The sequence below is a fragment of the Amphiprion ocellaris genome, chromosome 5 (assembly GCF_022539595.1).
Source record: "Amphiprion ocellaris isolate individual 3 ecotype Okinawa chromosome 5, ASM2253959v1, whole genome shotgun sequence".
Classification (NCBI taxonomy): domain Eukaryota; kingdom Metazoa; phylum Chordata; class Actinopteri; family Pomacentridae; genus Amphiprion; species Amphiprion ocellaris.
The window spans coordinates 20,436,641-20,456,469 of record NC_072770.1 but is presented as its reverse complement, the minus strand read 5'-3'; the positions used below and the strand labels follow the sequence as shown (position 1 = coordinate 20,456,469).

Here is a 19,829-nt window from a genome sequence, read left to right as displayed (position 1 = left end):
CTTAGAGGTTGTTTTTTTTCATCTTGGAAAGCCATAACACTGATGTTAACTCTTCCTTAAACCCAAAGACAGCTGCTTTTTTATTTTAAAGGCCCTTCTGAGCAAGTATTTTTGTCTTTACTCCACACAGTGTTCTGTTCTGCATCCACTCAGCCTTGGTGACTGCTTCTGCTCATACTAACTACACAGTCCTACTTGTATTTGTGCCATTACTTTAAGTACACTAGAGAATTTGACCAGGAAGAGCTGCCCACTCAGGGCTGGCTAGTGTAAAAATCTACACGCTTAGTTGTAATCTGCTGCACAGTTTTGCATCTGAAGCAATGCCGGTGTATAAACTACCTATTTGAGCTACATGGACCATTCACATGGGTATTTTCTTCATTGCTGCCTCTGCTTGAATATGCCTTGTAGGCAAATGGAAAAACAGAACTGCTGATGGCAGGGAGTGGGATGTTTTCTTAATTGAATATCCTCAACTTATTCCCTATAATCAGTCACATCTGGTAGATCGGCATCTGAGCATTATGCTGCTTTGTGCTTTTCACATTTTATTCTTGTATCTGAAATGGTCTTTGGTGTTTCAGGCAGAACTTTGACATACAATTCCTTTTGTTGTGAGCTGTGTGCAGGCCGTAGCACTGGCGAATCAATAGTAATTTAACAGTGAGTTATGGCTGGATATGTGCATATACTGGACAGTGTGAGCACACTATGATTCTGGTGTGTTTACTCAATGAGTGCTGAGTCAACAATAATGACACAGCATTTCCTTTCTTTCTTGTCCAGCCCTTGCTGTCTCTCTCCCTCCCTCTTTGGGATTTCTGTGTTATTTTTCTTTTCTTGATCTCATTACATCAAGACTTAAGGGCTGTATTCATTAAAGTTTAAAAGTACAATGCACTCCAAAGTCACTTGCAGTGAATACCGCAGACCCGTTAGTCTGTCTCAGGCTGCTCACTCACTCCTTCCCCTCTGTCTTCGCTCCTTCATGTCTTTTTGTTTTCCCGTGCCATGCTGTGGAAGTGCGAGTTACTTTCATTTGCTCTGCTTCTCTTTTGCAAATGAGGCTGAGAAAATCTGCCGACACTCGGCGGAGCCCAGATGTTGAGACTGGCAGTTGACTCTTGATGACAATGCGCCTGTTCCTTAATTAAACTTTTGCGACGTTGTTTTCATTTCCCTCTGTGTAAGCTCTACTGACAATGTCTTTTTAGATGTGGGAGTAAATGTTTTGGCTCTTTGTTGTTTTGCTTTTTTTCTACCTTGGGTCTTGGCAAAAAATCGTTCTACCCCTTAAATGACAGAACTTGACTCATCAACAGTGGTGGATTTCAGAAGACAAACTTACATAAGATGGCCCTGGGAGTGAAAAGATGGTAAATAAATCTCTTTAAATGGAGGCTGACAGAGAATCAGACTGTGTGCGGTCATAACCAGTGATGTAGCTGAGTGGGACTATTTCCTCTCTTGTCTTGCAAGGCCTAAACTTAGACATTTTGGCCTAGTTTTCAGATTCTTTGAGAACTATATGACAATGTCTGTTATATTTTAACAAGAAAGTAAATAATAACTATATGACTATGATTTTTCTCTAAAAAAAAATGTTTCCATATCCTATCATATCTACTTTCTCGTATTGCTTTTCTTCCACTCCATAGGCCATAACTGTCATGGGCATAGGCATGTCTTAATGAGTATTAACAAACGCCTGGCAACTGATGCTCACCTAATTAAACTATTAGACTATTTGACCTATATGATTTTGTTTATTTCTCCTCCAATTCTTCCTCGGTAACAGTTGTGTCCAATTATGTGGCATCAACTGTCAGCGTTTGGAGAACAGACAGACACACGTGTATCTAGTTATTAATCATTAGACGTCATCTTTGTGCAACACAAAATGCGTGTGGTGATGAATTATTGATGTGATCCTGGAGATAACAGTTGCGCTCTAATTGCATGTCATCATTACCAGGTTGAAACCAGTTTCCATGTCCCCTTAATGCGACTACACATTCATAATTGTGCTGTTATTAGCCTAGTTTATTATTCACAACAGTAAAGCCCACTAATTGGCATGGGTCCACAGCAGGTTGTCACTCATTTTCAGTATTAAAGGTATGTTTTAACTTTTTTTTGTGACATGGCTGTGGTCGTGTTGTGTGCTATGGGGGCAGAATGGTTAAATATGCTCTGTGGAGGAAGTGGCATTTTATAAATTAACACAACAAGCCAATTGTTTTCACCCTACTTGCATTGTGATGTTTACTCAGATAGAAGGTCTGTTGCTTGAAGTAATGTTTCAGGCCATGACAAAACTATATTGAACAGTAACCGTGACAATTTTATTAAATTTGTCAGTGGATACTGTTGTTCCTTGGAGGATGAACCTGAGCATTTTGGTTGATCATTTTACCTCAACTATTAGAAATTCTCCACTAGTACACAAAAACATTAAAATTAATAAATATTGTGTATTCGTGTTAATATCAAAAACAGATCACTGGTGGTATCTTGACATGCATCATCACTGGTTAATGGAGATGGATAAACCCTCCATGACGTAGCTATAGGTTTCCTGGGGGGGGGGGGGGTTCTGCCCGAGTTGTAATGTTATTTTCTATCTACTGAGCCTGTGCCATTTGGAGGGAAGTGAAATACAGCATATTTTCTCACTGGAAGTAGTTTGCACTGTTCAAACATATAAACCTTACTACAGGTATTTTTTCAAAAGCTTTATGTTGTGAAACACTGAGATTTGGAAATTTGTGTTTCTTGTGCCTTAACTTGTCATTTTGTAAAGATGTTATTTATTTTTGCTAGTTTTGTATTTTATTATTTGGAAATACCAGAATTGACACATTATTTTACATTTTTGTCTGTCTGATCACATCATTTCTAAAAAAAATAAATAAATCGGACATTACAATCAAACAGTTACTCAGTACTTGAGTAGTCTTTTCACCAAATACTTTTTTACTCTTACTTCAGTAATTTTTTGGATGACTACTTTTACTTCTACTTGAGTGATATTATTTTGAAGTAACGTTACTCTTACTTTAGTATAATTTTTGGCTACTCTACCCACCTCTGGTTGCAATATTAAAACCACCTGTTTAACATTCGGTACATCCACTTCATGCTGCCAAAAAAGCTCAGCCATTGGCTTTAGATCTTTTGGGTCCTGTGGGTTGTGAAGCCTCTGTGGATTGGGATTGTTCCAGCACATCCCACAGATGCTCAAGTTTATTGGATCTAGGGAGTCTGGAAAATTCGTCTTTGTCATGTTGTTTGAGCAGTTCTGGAGCAACTTTTGAAGTGTGGTGGGGTGCAACGTCCTACTGGGGTTGGGAAGTGGCATTTCTATGTGGGCAGATTTGGTCTGCAACACTGTTTTGGTGGGTGATACATGTCAAAGGAACAACAATACTGCCAGGACCCAAGATTTCCCAGCAGAACATTGTATGTACTGTACCGAGATGATCAATGTCTTTCACTTCAACTGTCAGTGGGTGTAAAGCTGTGGCTGAATGGTGTATATTTATGCTTCTGTAGTTATTACAACAAGGGCAACACCAGTAGTTAGGCAATGTCATAAGACAACAGCAAAATCCATATCGGGAGGAGGTTGGGGTGAATGGATGGGTCAAAAAAACATCATTAAACATGTGGGACTGATGTTTGTTTCCTGTTTAAAAATAACAATCTCCGTTTCTTTTAAAACACCACCAGGATCATTCCTGAAGCTTAACTATGTGTTTATTATAGTCACTGTGGTGACAAAGCTTCTCTTACCTTAGTAAAGTATTAATCCCAGCACAAACCACAAAGTATCTCAATTCATGATCATTTCCTTTACTTAGTCAAACAAATCTTGAGGCCTAAACCTATCCAAACTATAGTGTTGTCACATCATAAAACTGGTTTATTTTTCAACAGTGATTTGTACCAGTTTTGTAGATGCAAAAAAATGATGTAATCTTTCAGCTACAATGGCAGATCAGAAAACGCGACTATCATTCACTGTAGAACAAGTCTGTTGTCAGGAACAAGATTTAAATGACACAGTGCTTTATGGTGCAAATGTGATACACTTTAGAGTAAACTCATCAACCTCTACTGGCCTTTCAATTGTATTCGTGTTTTCTTGTCATTTGCTCTTGTAAATGAGAATGCAGATACATTATTCCAAGCCACCATTTTCACTACTTTGGTTTCTCTGGCTCTGGTACTCCACCGTCTCATGGGAGCCACTTTGCTATTATTTTCATATATTATAGTAATCCCATTCCCCTCGCTCTTCACCAGTCTTTAATCAGTCTTTTAAGTCCTTTTTTCTTCATCAGAACTCACTTGCTTTTTTTTTTCTGGTGAAGATGTCCTCATCTTCTCCTCAGCTCTTACCTCACTCCAAAACCCCTCCAGCTCTCTCCTCTATCTACATCTCTCACTCTCTTTCTAGCTTAGTAACCACCCACCCGACCACCCTCCCTTCCATATCTCCCCACCTTTCCCCTCACCATCCCAACCTCCTCCTCGCTCACACTCCATCACCAGCTTCTTATCTGCCTCTCTCTCTGCATTTGCATCACCCTCACTTTTCCCTCTCCCTTCTCTAACTCTTTGCCAACACGAACTCACTTTCTCCCCTCTCTCTCTCTCTCTCTCTCCACTCTGTGTGGGTCTCTCTCTCTCTCTCTCTGCGTCCCTCTGAGGCATGTTTAATTAAGCGTAAGGCTATGTGTCAGAGAGAGAGGGAGAGAACTAATGCTATCTGGAGCACCAGGCTAGACGAGGCAGGGTTTCCTCCTCTTCTCCTCCTATTTTGTCTTCTCCTCCTCCTCCTCCTCTCTCTTTGGCCTGGGCCAACCGTAATTACCCTGCTCATTAGCAGAGGGAAGAGGTAGGGGGGAGAGGGGGAGCCAACAGGGGAGTGAAGGAGGACAAGAGGAGAGGAACAAAGGAGCAGGGGAGGACAGGTGAGAAGGTAGGTGTAGCACCTAAGATTGTCCTTTAGGGCATTGTGCAAGTTGGAATAGACGACCAGTAAGTGAAGTAAGAGGATACACACTTTAGACTACTTAATTACATTGCAAAGTTAGCATCACTCCTACCAGAGAAAAAAAAAATAAATAAAATGAGTAGTTTTTGTACTATTTATATATACTTTTATACATGTTTGTGAGCACGATTGCCCCCCCGGTGTGTCACATGTTTCTTTGAAGCTTTGGTTGCCTGCATCCTCTGAAGTTAACGGTACATGCCTGCAAGATACAATTAGGCACACGACCAGTGGGGGTGGTGTAAATTAATCCAATAACCTGCTCGAGTGTTGCCACGTTTAGTTACATTAACGTGGCGCGAAACAGACAGCCGAATTCCTGATGTCACATCTGCGCTAGCTCCTGTTGCACTCGCTTCTGTAAATCAATAGTCTCTCGTTTAGCATTCTTTCATCAGTCTATCCGCTTTCAAATTGCCAAGTTGGAATCTGCTGTTGCTCTTGTAATCACAAACTGAACCCCGTGTGATCTTAATAAAGTTAAACAACAATGAAGTTGTTAGCATGCGAAAAACTACAGCTCCCAAAATTTGCCAGCGTTGCAGCCAGGACACTTAAAAACTAGTTTTCTTCAATATCCAGGATATCACTATTCTTGTTGGGATCGATGCCGTCTAGTAAAATCTACACAAATTCTGTCCTGCTTTAATCTTTCAGATACTCACAGAGCAGCTTGTAGACACATACAAGTTGTTAAATCCAAGTGAAAAACAGAACACTGAGAAATGCTGATGTACAGGAAAGTAGAAAAACTTCTATATCATAGTATGCTACATTTTCACATGCCTTGCCAAAGCCTACATGTGTTACAGAGCAGTCCTGGCTGGTGTCAGGTGTGCTGATGCACAGACCTTACAAGCTCGCTCTCCTATTTGTCCAGGCAAGGATCCAAGAGAGCAGGTTCATCTGGCCCACATGTTGGGAGCTCTTTGGCTGCTTGGCCTCCAGTGTGCAGACTGGCTCGGATTACAGGATTACTTTTTTCCCCTTTACTTTTAGGAAAATTAACAAGGGCTGAAAAGCTGTCTGCTACAGATGTTTTGTTTGAACACATCTTCAGATAGGAAATCTCAAAATTTCCCCTCCATCAGGTCTTTTGAGTTTACACGCTCCTTTGATTCATTTTCATTCGTCATTGAGAGATGATGACAGAAAAATGAATGTCAAATTTAAAATATTATATGTCAAAATGCATTCAAAGTAAGCTGAGCATAACTCAGCAGAGTCTTGTAATGCACCTCTCTTTTATGTGGGGGAAAGAACATTGTTCCTCTTGTCTTCTCTGCTTCCCTCTCCTCCCTTTATTTCTCGTTTATTACCGTGCATGTATCATCTCATGTCAGCCTCAGCTCTGTGCACCTTCCTCTCTGCTTTTTGCTCTCTCCCCTGAGTGCCTTCCTCCTGTTTCCTTTTCTCTCCCTTCACACCACCCTATGCAGTTTTCATAGTCTTTATTAAAATTCCCTAGTTCAAACAAGTCTCATAATAATGGCAAGTACAATAGCATTCAGCTGCTGTCAGTTCTCAATCCTCCACAGAGGCAAAACACAGTTTATTTTATTCCTCCAGTTGCGAGCAATTTTATCTCTCCAAGAAGCTACACTTTAGTTGACCTCTTTGATGTGAAGGAATGTTTCAGGAATAAGGGTTTGCTTTCCAAGAAATCTTAACCATATGTAAGGAAATTAATTTTTCTCTCAGTTCCAGCAGTTACTAATATGTGACTCCTTACTAACATTGCATGCATTGGCTGGTATTTATAACTACTAAAAAAATAGTGAGGGCAAACAAAAACACCTTTGTTTTTAACATACAAACCAGAAAACTGAGAAATAAGTATCTAAACATTGTGGCCAGATGAGCACCAACAGCTAAGCCTGCTTGATACCATTAAAATAGTACAGCTGTGATACTAGTTCCGTCCAAACCCCCTGTTATGATTGTATGATCAGATATTGTAGTGATTTGCTATTGGATATCACTGCTCATCTACTGAAATACTGCACCACTCCATGTTGTTCTAGAGTTACCTCCTCAATAACAGCAAATGATATCTGCAAGACAATTCAAATTCAGACCAGGACACAGAGCACTGCAGACCCTCTAAGAATCCTGCAACAGAAGTGGACCTGGGAGACACATTCTGTCATCATGTGTGGATTACTAACCAGGTTCAGCAGGCAACCGTCACAGAACCCCAAGGTCCCAGGAAATTTGATAAAATGACTATCTTTATAGGAGTTTGTAATATTAAGGTACAATATTGACTTAGATGGGTCTTTCTTTATTAGCTAATTGTGTGAATTATGAAGAGTGTCCTTATCTCAAACCCTAATTTTTTAGAATTCTTTTGGTTTTAGTTTACATTATGCTTGTAAATAATATTTACCACAAAATACCTGACTAAATGAATCTAGGATACAATTATTCAGCATGTGAGTAGTGACTGGCCCATGCATCTCTGAACAGCACGGTTGAGCTACAACATATTCTGTGGTTTGCTGTGTGCACTACTGTATGTGCACAATTCATAGAGGTGTGATGATCCTGCTCCTGGGATCATGTTCCCTCCTGCTGGGTGAATATTCAGTAGCTTTGCAGGGGAATGTGTCGGACAAATTACAGACAGCAGACCCCTTTAAGGACAGAGTTGAATCATAGTGGTTTGGCCACCCACACGTAACTGTGCATTGAACACTGTTTTTGCAATAATACCTTGAAAAAAACTTTCTGCGGTTCACAAATTGCATCAGCAGCAGCAAGTCCAACAGACTACATAATCAACCACACTCATCGGATCTATTTTCATTATTTCTGCAATCCTGCTCTAAGTGCATATGCATAAAGGAGAAAGGTACTATTTACCGATTACATGCAAGGTGGGCTTTAGATGACAAGCAAATTGTTCCTCCAGACCAGTGAGCCTGTTTGATAAATAACATGTATGTCTCCAGGCACAGAGCACATTTAAAACGAGGTCTAAAAAAACTGAGTAATTCAGCCTGTGTGTATCTGTTTATCAGTCAGTCCTGAATGGTGATTTGTGGCTGATATTTACTTTTCTAATGCAAGTTGACTCATTCAAACGTTAGCTGTCTAAACCAAGTAGAAATAATCATTTTGCATCAGTGCTGAGACCCTGTATAGGCAAATTAGATAAAACTGCTTCACTAATGTGCGAGAGAGAGAGAGAGAGAGAGAGAGAGGAAGGAGGAAGTGAGTTCATGAGTGTTTTCTTCTTTCTTCTAGTCCCTTGTGAACTTTCTAGCAGTTCAAACTAATCAGTGTCTTCTCTGTGTTGAGTTTCATGATATCCAGGAATGTTATTTGCATTAATTTAGGAAGATTTTATAATCAGTCATGTGTGATAAAACATTACTCAGTCAGAGATATTTAATAGCAACTACTACAACTACTGGAGTACTAAAAATAGTTCTTCCCGTGTCTGTTAAATCAGTCATGTTTTCAGTATTGTGCTTTTTATCTCTTGGATATTGAACTGAAGCTAAACAATTCATTTTCAACATACTTAGGAGAATTTATACAATTTCAAAGGCAAATGTCACATCAAGCATACATTTTATTCATATTTTTGTCTTTACTGAACATGGGATGAAATTACCAGATAAATACTATTCATGACATTGTTTTTTTAAAATCTGATTCCTCACTTAGTGCTTGAAATCATTACGTAATATATGGTGTATGTGTATAAACCATTCTCCTACAACTGTATTATACAGTATACAATAGTTAATAGAATTACACCAGTACTTGTATCACTGAGCCCTGTGCTATTAACCTTTCCTCTCCAGGTTTCCTTCATTAAGGGCAAAGTGGGCGTCCCTCAGCATAGACAAGCCAGTGTTGCAGTGTTTTCAGCCATTGTGATTTTAATTAGAGGAATTTGGCTGCAGTCGACACCATTAGATCCTCTCATTTGTAATCTGAGTGAGTTGGCCGGGGTTGACGAGCTGACGTCCAAGACTCAATCGGACTCTTTAACCCCTCTGAGTAGACAGATTTTGTTCAACTCATCATCTCAGGCAAACACAATGCCGCAGGAAACACTATGACGGCATCAACAGCGGACATTCACACAGTCAGCATTTCCAGTGTTCTGGAACCTGAAACTTTCCCCCAAAACTCTTTTTTTTTGTCTCTTAAATACAATAGTCTGGAATTCAAAAGGACTCTGTGGGCACAAAAAGTGACAAAATACATTCCCCTCTACAAAAATGCTACATTGGGGTGACAAATTTAGCCTTTGTAGACTGTTTTGTAAAGTTTAGTCACGGTTAATCAACAGATCACTGATGAAGTGTTCAAGCCAGTGGGTTTGAACTAAAGATAAAACGACTGTTCGTGCTGTGCGCTCTCTAACAGTCATACATTTAGTCTCTTCCAGCACTTCACATAGCAGGGTGTCAGCCAGTGCCACAGGGGGCCTGTGGCACTGTGCGCCTGGGCGTGCGATCTCAGGCGAGTGGCAGGCTTTCACCACATGGACCACCTTTATTAGATTAGACTCTGGCCCTCCCCGGGTTTGTAATTGCATTTGCCTGATGCTGTGTATTTAAGAATAGAACAGTCTCGGTCCCTGTGGCCCTCCCCTACCTGATTTCCCAGCTTCCTCCAGGGGGAGCAGACTGGCACCAGCCCTGGGATAAGACGTCGTCATGACAACCAGGAGGCAACTGGTGAAGAGAAAATGGAAAGACCTACCATAGTCTCCTTGTCTTTGTCTGTGACTTTGCACTTTGGTTTCTGGTGGGGTTTTTTCCCCCTTTGCTGTTTCTTAATGTGTGTTTAGCAATTCACTCTAATTCATTTCTTCGCATCACATTCCCGTCATTTCTTTTATTTTCTGTTCTGCAAAGGAAAAAAAATAGCAACAAACGTTGCTTTGAGCTGGGTCTCCCTGGGAGGGGGAAATGAAGGGCTGCTGAACGGGGATTCATATTTCATCCTGTCCATAATTTATGGAGAGACGAGGTTTAGGAAGGGACATTGCACTAACATGCGGGGATACTTGTCATAAGCATCTCCCATGAGTCATAAGCAACTGGAGGGGGTACAGTACAAATCAATGGTGACACATGTTTCTGTTTGCTACACAGAGCACTTGATGCCATTTTACCATCTTAAACATTTCCAGAAAAGCTCTCGCTAAGTGTCATTATGTGTCAGTGATACTTTGTGGCGATGTTTAGCAGTTTGTTAGAGCCTGCTTGAGGCTACTCAGCTAACAGCTACAGTCAATGTGAATTAGCAGATCTCCACAGAAGCAGCCTCACCGTGCAGAGTTAGACTTCCTCCAGCCTGCTCTTCTTTAGAGAGACAGCAAGCTTTACTGTATATGGCATTTGACAGTGACATTCTTTTGAACTGGGAGTTGCACCAGCCATGGGTATATGATAAAGCACAACCTGTCTGCTAATCACAAATTACAGCCAGCCAGCCTATCCTCCAGCCCTGATCCAGCTCCCTCCATAGGGAAGCCAGGGCCAAGGAGAACACTAGCTCCTGCCAAGTCCCCACCACTCCCCACTACAAGGTGCTTATAAATCGGCATCCTCACAGATAGGTCAAGGTTTTGATTTGGTCATGACCTTAGTTCATAAATCTGAATGATGTAGGGGCCTTGGTTAAAAGGCTGCTGGATCAACTCTCAGATGGGATACCCCTCCCTCGCTTTCAGTGTCTTTCTCCTTCTCTGACTCCCTCTCCTCTTCCATCTTTCCCAACCTCACATCCCTTTTTCAGTCCCTGCTGCAGTCTCAAGTCCCCGGAGCCTTTATAACAGGCAGAGAGAGAGAGAGATGGCAAGGGGGTGAAACAGGCAATCAATAAATCAATATGTTTTGCGCCACTAAGCTAGGGTAAGCTCACTCTCTCAAAGCTGCGCGTGCATGTACGCACACACACATATACACTCACTTACCATCCCAGCAAATTTCTTTCAACACAAACAAACAAATGAAGGCCCAGGACAGAATGTCCCTTGCCAAAAGACATTTTGTTGTTTTAGGGACTCTCTTTTTTTCTCATTCTATTTCCTGTCTTGGATCATTAAGCCATTGATTTTTATTTCAGCGGGTAAGTGGTGGTGGGGACCCCCTGGGAACTGGCTGAAAACCTCAACAGAGTGGCCCCAGCAGGAGTTTCTCTAGTTGTGACAGGCTGCTCCCAAGGGCCAGTGGGCCCTCTTAACTCTGCAGGGGAGAAACTATTGCCTGAAATCAGTCATTCTGCCTCAGCATTCCCAGGCACTGCTCCAAAGGAGTATTCACTTGAATATCTATAGATTTCTTCTTGCTAAATGTCTTTGCAACCACTGGAAGAACAAACTTGTGCATTTAGTTATAGATTTGGATTCAGAACCTTGCAGTAATTCTTGGAAGTGTACAAATGGTCAGTTCTCTTCATGTATTCTAAGGATGTAAAAAGTTGGCTGGAGTATCTGCTTTCCTATCACTATGTCCAATATTTTTAGGTCCGTGGGGGCGGTGAGGGGAGAGAAGAGAGCAGGAGAGATACTGTGAGATACAGTAGCAACTCTGGCAGACCAAGATTCAGTTGGCCAACAGCCAGGGAGATATTACAGTCAGATATATAGTAACACAGATGGATGCACTCAGCCTAAAGAGGCTGACATATTGGCCAGCGCTGTCATAAGAATGACATAATACCTATCCTGACAGGTAATGAAAATAAAGGCAGCTCCACCGCAGAGTTGCATAAGCGCTTTAACTTTAGCTCATACAACGTAAAACATTACTCCTGACATATGGGATATCCCGAGGGAAGTTTTGAGAGCGGTTGGAAGGTGGAGGTCCATACAATTGGAAGCAGTCCCCTAACGTGCTGTAGATGACTGTAACTCTTGGTTTTCGCACTCACAACCACAGCATGCAAACAGCTCTCTCATGTGGATCCTTGATATAGAGATATTATTCTGCATTTCATTAGAATGCATCTCAGTGATCCACACTGCATCGATCTGCTCTCTCCTTCAGAAAATGCAGGCATACATATCGTATCTGACAACTTTCTCAGAAAATAAAAAAAATATTCATTAAAAAAAAAGTTTACTTTTTGTTTTGGTATTTAAAACCACGCTGGGTTTACAATGTTGCATCATTATGGGCGAAGGTATTCTCGAGGTGGTTGAATCACCTATTCAGTGCATTTCTGATGCAGTAAGACATGAACGTTTATGTGCTTAAGCTCAGTCTGATCCACACACCAAGTTCATTTGAGTGTGGTGCCAGATGTAAAAAGGGTCTGTCTCACTAGATGAGATAAATATGAAAAACTGCTGTGTTTTGGCACCATTCCTGCAAAAAAAAATAAAATCAAAGAACAGTGCTGTAATTAACGCCTAGGGAAAATGGCAAGTGAACAGAAGCGTCTCTGCTCAAAAACACAAAACCCTGATGTTGTGCAATCGAGAATGGTTGGATTGACTCAGTTTGACTTCCAGAAAACAGTGACAATTTCATCTATATAAAAAGTTAAATTCTTGAGCAGTTAAAAACTCAATATTTTCCTTATTTTGCTACAACTTCAGATAGTCTGGAATCACAGTAGTTATGGTGGTGTATGGCAGCTAATACTGGCTAACTTTACATGCATTAGATTTTTGGTACATGTGCCACTGGTCAGACTGTATCTGAGCATGTCAAAGACGAACATTGTGGTGGTTTTATCAAAAAAGAAAATCAAGGAGTAAAGGTGCTTATTAAATGACCTACTGAAACAGAATATAACTGTAGCACAACCAATAAAAGTAAGAAAGTCAGCAAACAAACTTATATACCATATCAGCTATACAGCAACATCTATCTATCAATATGTATTTTTACCTACCACAAGGCTATATGCAGTAGAATAAGTCAAATGTGGGTACATCATTGAGCAATGATACATGTTTTACCTTACCTTTAATTTGTACATATAACTATTTGTTATTATTTATTTCTAAAGAAACATTTTGCATTAAAGCTGTCATGTCACACCTGTGTCCAAAAAAATTACATTCCTACCAACTAACTGCATTATCAATTGCATTTTGATTTTTTAATCATCTTGTTCGTGAACATTCCCAATATGTTTCTAATTCACATATAATTGTCATTTACTATATTGCTTTCCAACTGTGACTCATTTTCAGCCATCCCATTATATAGTAGATGGGGTTTACCAAGGTAACCAAGAAAACGGAGTTTAAAACATGCTGTGAAAGGACCGTATTTTTTTCTTTAACCCAACCAAGACATTTAGGTGCTATAAAGTAAAGGGGCCAGATTTAACCAAAAGCATGATATTTTCAGAAACCTAAACAAGTAGTTCAGATGCCTAAGCCAAACCAAACAGCGATTGAAAACTAAACCTAAGTCTGAAATTCATGTTCCCACACAGGACATGAGCCCCAGATTCCTGGATGGAATTTCTCTGTAGGACCACCCCTCCAACCTCCTAATGCAGACTTTTACGCTCATTAAAAGTGGAAACATTTCCAAATACACTGTTACCTTACTAGGAAAAAAATGTCTGTACATAAAGATGGATAAACTCTCTATGACTTAACCCAGAGGTTTTGCACACAGTGTTATTGCTTGATCTGGAAAAGCAGTCACATACTTAGTTACACATATTTTTAATCTTTAATATAATTTAAAGACCGAGTTGTGTATTTCATCCAATGTACACTTAATCTGAATGGTAAAATTTGTTACAGAGACCAAAATTGTATTTTTTACCAGGATGTAAACATGTTTATTTCTCCTGTAAAGTTGGGCATTTTAGCATGGTGTCTATGAGGACGGACTCAATTTTGGAGCCAGCCACAAGTGGCTTTTTGAAGAACAACAGTTTTTGGCATTTCAAGAAAGTAATTTTTTGGGAGATTGTTGCAGACAAGGATGGGCTATCAGGAAGTTTGGCAGTTTTACCTATAGGCCTTGTGACATGTCTGGTGAAATCTGTAATAGCAGACAGCAGCTGCCAACAGAAAATAAAGTATACAGCACTTGTTAAATATATATTTAGCACTCAACGCAAAAAGCCCACAGTCAGAAGTGCAGAGAAGGCACCAAACAAAAAAAGACTTTGCTTTTTGATGCAGCAAAGAGCACTAAGATATAACAGCTGTATTTAAGAAGTCTGTAGGTGATGATGAGGACAGTGACAAAGAGGCAGAAATATCAAAGAAGAGATAGCAGGGAGCAGCAGCTTTGCCATGTTTACATGCAAATAAACTGACGGAAAAATAAAATGTGTTTGTTAACTGTGGAGTCCTGCCAGAGTCCTGCTGAACCGTTTCCAAGGTTTTACTGTAAGTCTCAATGCACAGAAGTTTAGAGAAGTTTAAGCTAAACTGCCTAACTTTCATCAACTTTGATTATAAATGGATAAAATACATAATATTTTATTCTTGATTACTCGGCAGATCTTTTTGGATTATAGCCTATATAATTTTATCACTTCATCATTTTACATTTTATAAACAATTCAAATTTACATAGTGAGTTTCTTTTTTTTTGGTTTGTGCTAATGGTCTGTTGATCAACAAACATGTGTCAGTTCGAAAATCTAATTAGAATGCCTGACAGTAACTTCCTAGCCTACTTTTTGATGCCAGTCCATGTCTACTTATGAAGCCCTTAATAGCTGAGACCACTGTAACCATTGGTTTGACTGCATAATAAGTAAAAGTAAGACATCCATTCATTATCTATACACTGCTTAAAACTCACTTGGGTCACAGGGGGCTGGAGTCTGTCCCAGATGACTTAGGGCGAAGGCAGGGGACACCCTGGACAGGTCACCTGTCTATCATAGGGTTACATAAACAGAAAAAACAACCTCACTCACATTAAAAGTAAGACAAATATTCAAAGTTAATAATAATAATTGCTCTCTGTGTTAGAAAGCAAAGGCAGCTGGAGATACTTTACAGGTTCAATTTGAAGGAATTTTTCCTCCATTAATAATGAAATTGTATTCCCCTCTCTTTCCCTCTACTTCCCTCCCCTTTGGAATGAACCTGGTGTTGCTCTTTTTGGTGCAACTTAAAACTCTCAAACTTACTTTGTCAACTCTTCCTCTTATCCTCAGCTAAACCTTCAGTTTTAAAGGAGGGGACAGTAGATGAAACTGGTGTAAATGAAGAAAGACAAACACACACAGAGAGACAGAGAGAGACAGAGACAGAGAGAGAAGTGGTCTATCTACATTCTAAAATAGAAATAATGAGGAAAATATGGAGAAACTGTGCTTCGTGCTGTAACCAAAGTTCAATTTCTTTTCCAGTGCTACATTCACTCTCATGGTCACCATTCAATCTTTCTTCCTTTTCAGACTCCTCTTCTTTTATGCGGCTCGACAGAGAGGTCGAGCCTGACATTATTACATTCCACTGAATAGCGGAAACCATCAGTATGAAAATAGGAAAGAATGAGTGTATAAAAAACAAAGATTACAGACAGATTGACATTTTGGCCGCTGCATCCTTGACGCCTGACAAAGACAAAACACCTCTCCTGTGTGTGGATTCCTTCAGTGTAGGCTGATACATGCAAACACTGATGTTTACATGTGCTATACCTTCTTCATGACTGTTTGCATGTGCATATGTGTACTGTAAACTGCATTCAATCACGTGCGTGTGCATATTTTTGACTCTTAAGTGTGTGGGAGTGAGAGAACATTCACATCGCCCACCTGGTCTTAGCTCGAAGCCAACAGAGCTGTCTTACTGAAAAACTCCCTGTTGTTTCTTTGGCGGAGCCTAACAGGCAGCTTTGACTGTAACACTTCCTTCTTTTTCCTCCTCCTCCACTCTTAACTCCTCTCCTCTCCCTCACTCTGCTCTGTTCCTCTGTTCCCAACACTCATCGCTTTCTCTCTTCGCTCTCTCTCTCTTCCTGCCTTTTCTATATTTAATCAGCCGGGGAGTGTGGAATTAGCGATTATTTGATGGAAATATGCAGGCAAGAGAAGGAGCGTGCATGCATGAGAGAGGAGCTGTCATTTATTTGTCTGAATCTTTTCATACCCTCCTGTCATTGCAATGCACAGCAGAGTTTGGAGGGAGCCGATGAGTATGGAGGTTATGCATTGCATAATAGGCCTTGATTTTTTTTTTTTCCATCTTGTTTTCAGTGAACAGCACAGACATGCATGATGCCTCCCTGTCCCTGCTTCTTTATGTTTGCAGCACAGCGAGAGTGCTGAAAACATTACTTCCTTTTTCTCTTCATTCAGGCAGTATCCTCATGGCAGCCATGCTAAGACAGACATTAGACCTGCATGAAAAGCAGACATTCCTTCAGATATTTCAATAAGAGCACTACACTGAAGTACCTGCTGAGGTTTCTGATGCAGACAGCTTCAGTGATAAATGCAGAGCTATTCTGCAAAAATTCTGCTCAGATATTCTGCTCAGATTTGCCACTGCATACATAGTGTGAATTGAAAACATGTTCTCTTAATTTGCCTTTATTTAATACATAAAAGCATGCACTTTGTAACACACATTTCACGTTAACAGAACTTGAATTTAACTGCTTTTAGTGCTCAGTCTATTATGACAATTAGGACATAAGATAAATAATTGTCTCTGTGATCAAAATATTTTCTCTGGAGTTCAACTGTATTTTGTCCTTTTGGTGTGAGAGAGAATCCCAGCTGGTTAAAGTAATAGTGCAGCGTTCTTGGAAATATGCTCATTTGCTCTTACTGAAGTCAGATAAGACGACTAACACCACTCTCATATCTGTCTAGTAACTATTCTGCAACTGCAGATGGTCAGTTAGCTTAGCTTAGCATAGAGATACTGGATAAAACTAGACTGTTAGTTAGAAATCAGTCTGTCAGTGATTCTAATTTCCATGTTGTTTGTTGGTTTTATCTTGGGTACAAGGACTTTATAAAGCATCCTCCATTGACCAGGCAACTGTGCAGCGATGACTTCTTAACCCCTGACAACCTAACATTTTTGCAAAGTTTTTGTTTATAATTTTACTCTGTCTGTTGTCAGTGAGAACAAAATTGGAATGTGATCACAGCTAACAAATACCACCTGTTAACCAGGCAAACAGTATTTCCTAAGCTGCCAGAATAACATTACAATGAAATCATAATTTTATGACTGACAAAATAGTTATAGGAAACAAAAAAGACGTTTGAGAAAGATGCAAAGATGTTAAGATGCAACTTTTCCTCCTTTCATTACTGAATGATGTTTTCTTTGGGTGTAAAAATCAACTAAGTATGTGGACATCTCATAGGTTTTACTGTCTAGCTTTTCAATTAAGCAATTTTTGTCCTCTTGATTTTATATAACTTTTTGTCTGTCTCCCCTGTGGCTTTTTCCAGTAGCAAAGAGCAAGACACTGTGAGTGACAGCTCATTACAACGGCATCTCCTAACCCCCTAACCTCATGAGATAGTGACAACTGTGTGTTTATGTGTGCGTGTGTGCAGATTTTTCAGTGTATGAGCATGAGAGCGGTTGCATTTCCATCGCCGAGTGCATTCATGGTGTGTTTTCCCATGCTGCTGTTTGTGTCTATATTTACATTTGCATATGCTGTAAGGTATCTTTCATATGCACAGGGCTTTCAAGTCCGCTCTCTCTCTTTTTCTTCTTCTCACTCACACACACAGTCCAGCGATATGCAGCTCATGAATATCGCAATTATGGGAAACCCACTCGTCGTCTATGTGCCTCGGTGATGGCTGGAGAAGAGGACAAAAGTTGTGCAGGGATGCAAGTAAAAGGAGTCTGCCCGGTCCAGAATATGACAGCTTATATGCTTGTTTTTCTATTTTCTTTTTTTTCATTCATTAGATAAGTGAAAAGCAAAAACCCAGTGATGGCACGCCAGTACCAGCCATGATTTATGTTCACCTCTGGAAAGAGAAAAGTAGAATTTATGGCTTTCTCATCTGGCCTAATCTTCACTATATGCTGCAAAACCCGAGCAATGCAGTAAGCTTAAAGGGAGAGGGAGAGAGCGGCTGAAAATTGTCCTCTACACTTTCTCTAGTTAGCTTTTTTTTCCTTTTTTCTTTCTCTTTCTCTCACTTACTAACCAACTCTATCACATTTTGTCCTTGTCTGGGTTTTTTTTTGTTTTTTTTGTCCTCCTCCTGCACGCTTACATACACAGGAGCAACTCGTACAAACACACACATGCTTCGGTGCAGGTTTGAACACTTCTAATCACACACAAGCAGGCGCACTATGCACACAAACACGCGCTCACACATAAACTGAGAGCTGCTCAGCCCCTCAGCGACACCTTCACTTCTCTCGCACCAATTTTCTCACACTTTTTCATTCTCCGTGTCTTCTCCTTTCTTTCTCTCACTGCCTCACTCTGCACCTCCGCCCTCAACCGCCTCCACATATAGATCTTTTCTTTTTATAGTCAAAGCTATCATCCCTATGGCAACATCAGAGTTGTTGATTGCCAAGGTGCTGTACATCTAATTATGTAACTATGCAAGAGAAGTGTGTGTGTGTGTGTGTGTGTGTGTGTGTGTGTGTGTGTGTGTGTGTGTGTGTGTGTGTGTGTGTGTGTGTGTGTGTGTGTGTGTGCGCACGCACCCTGCAGCCTATTTGTTTCTCACCCTGCCTCTGTCCTCTAGTAGCAAAGCCTCTTTATTCTTTATGCGATGGATCGAGTGTGATAATCAACCTACGTTCAGGGTTTCCAAAAGAATTTCAGAGTCAGTTGTGATGTTTTGTGTCACAAACAACACATTAAACATTTATGCAAACTTAAAATGGAATATTTGACATGTATTAATGTCTCATTTGGGATTTTCTATGCATCCGTGTGTGCATCTCATTTGCGCGAGTCTTTAGTGTGTCAGGGTGTAGTGTATGTACGAGTGCGTGTCACAGGCAAGTGTGAAGCTATAACAGGTTTTGACAAGGCAAAATCATTTGGGGGTGCAGATGATGTGCTTTTTCTATCCAGTTACGCTGTGACAACAGAATCCTCAACTGTCGATTCCTATTAAAGTGTTCACAGGAAGCGTAAACCCTGTCTGCTCTCATCCCACATTGATTCTTATCCAGGTAGAGTGCTAGAAAAAGATGGAGGAAATGAGGGGAAAACACTGTTTTATGCATTAACTCACTGTGGAAAAAAATAGTTTTCACACTCATTTACTCTAGTCGACAACAAATTCATACAGGAGGAGAGGAGGGAGAAGAACGAGGGAAAATAATAAGATGTGGAATAATAATAGAAAGGAAAACAGAAAGAGCACTACATTTTCATTTTAACCTCTCATTCAAAAGCGCTCCAAAGCCGTCCCACTACTGCCAGCGTTCAGGCTGCTTGCCAGTGAAAGAAGGAGAAAACAGGAGGAGATAAAGAAGAGGTGGGCTGGTGTGAAATGGATCAAACAATGGATGTGAGAAAAGCATTGCTGTTCTCAACCAACTGCAGGCAAATAAGAAAAAGAAGTGGAGGAGGAGTGGGGGTGTGTGATAACTTGCGGCTTTTAAAATGTCTGCATTTTGTAACTAGTTTCTTGACAACAGGTCTTCAGAAAGTTAGAAAAAGTATTTTCAAAGGCAGCTACTGTGCGAGAGAAATTGCATTTTAATTAGGATGAATCTGCGGATGAACATTCAGACAGAAAAACAGTGAGTGGAGCATTGAAATGAGATCATTTTAACACACGTTATCCCCAAGGTCAGGAATGATGCTCCAAGCTTAAGAATGCATCGGATTTT

At 40.3% G+C, this 19,829-nt stretch overlaps 2 protein-coding genes across 12 annotated transcripts in view; one reads left to right on the top strand and one right to left on the bottom strand.

Moving 5' to 3' along the window:
- The window catches only part of celf4 (CUGBP, Elav-like family member 4), a 90,473-nt gene that overhangs the window by 40,802 nt on the left and 29,842 nt on the right, over positions 1–19,829 (top strand). The window lies entirely within an intron of this gene.
- kiaa1328 (KIAA1328 ortholog) overlaps positions 14,821–19,829 on the bottom strand; it is a 51,931-nt gene continuing 46,922 nt past the window's right edge. Inside the window, exon 12 of the mRNA XM_055010498.1 lies at positions 14,821–14,902. Within this exon, the coding sequence (XP_054866473.1) occupies positions 14,863–14,902 (40 nt within the window). The 3' untranslated portion in view covers positions 14,821–14,862. The remainder of the gene's footprint in view (positions 14,903–19,829) is intronic.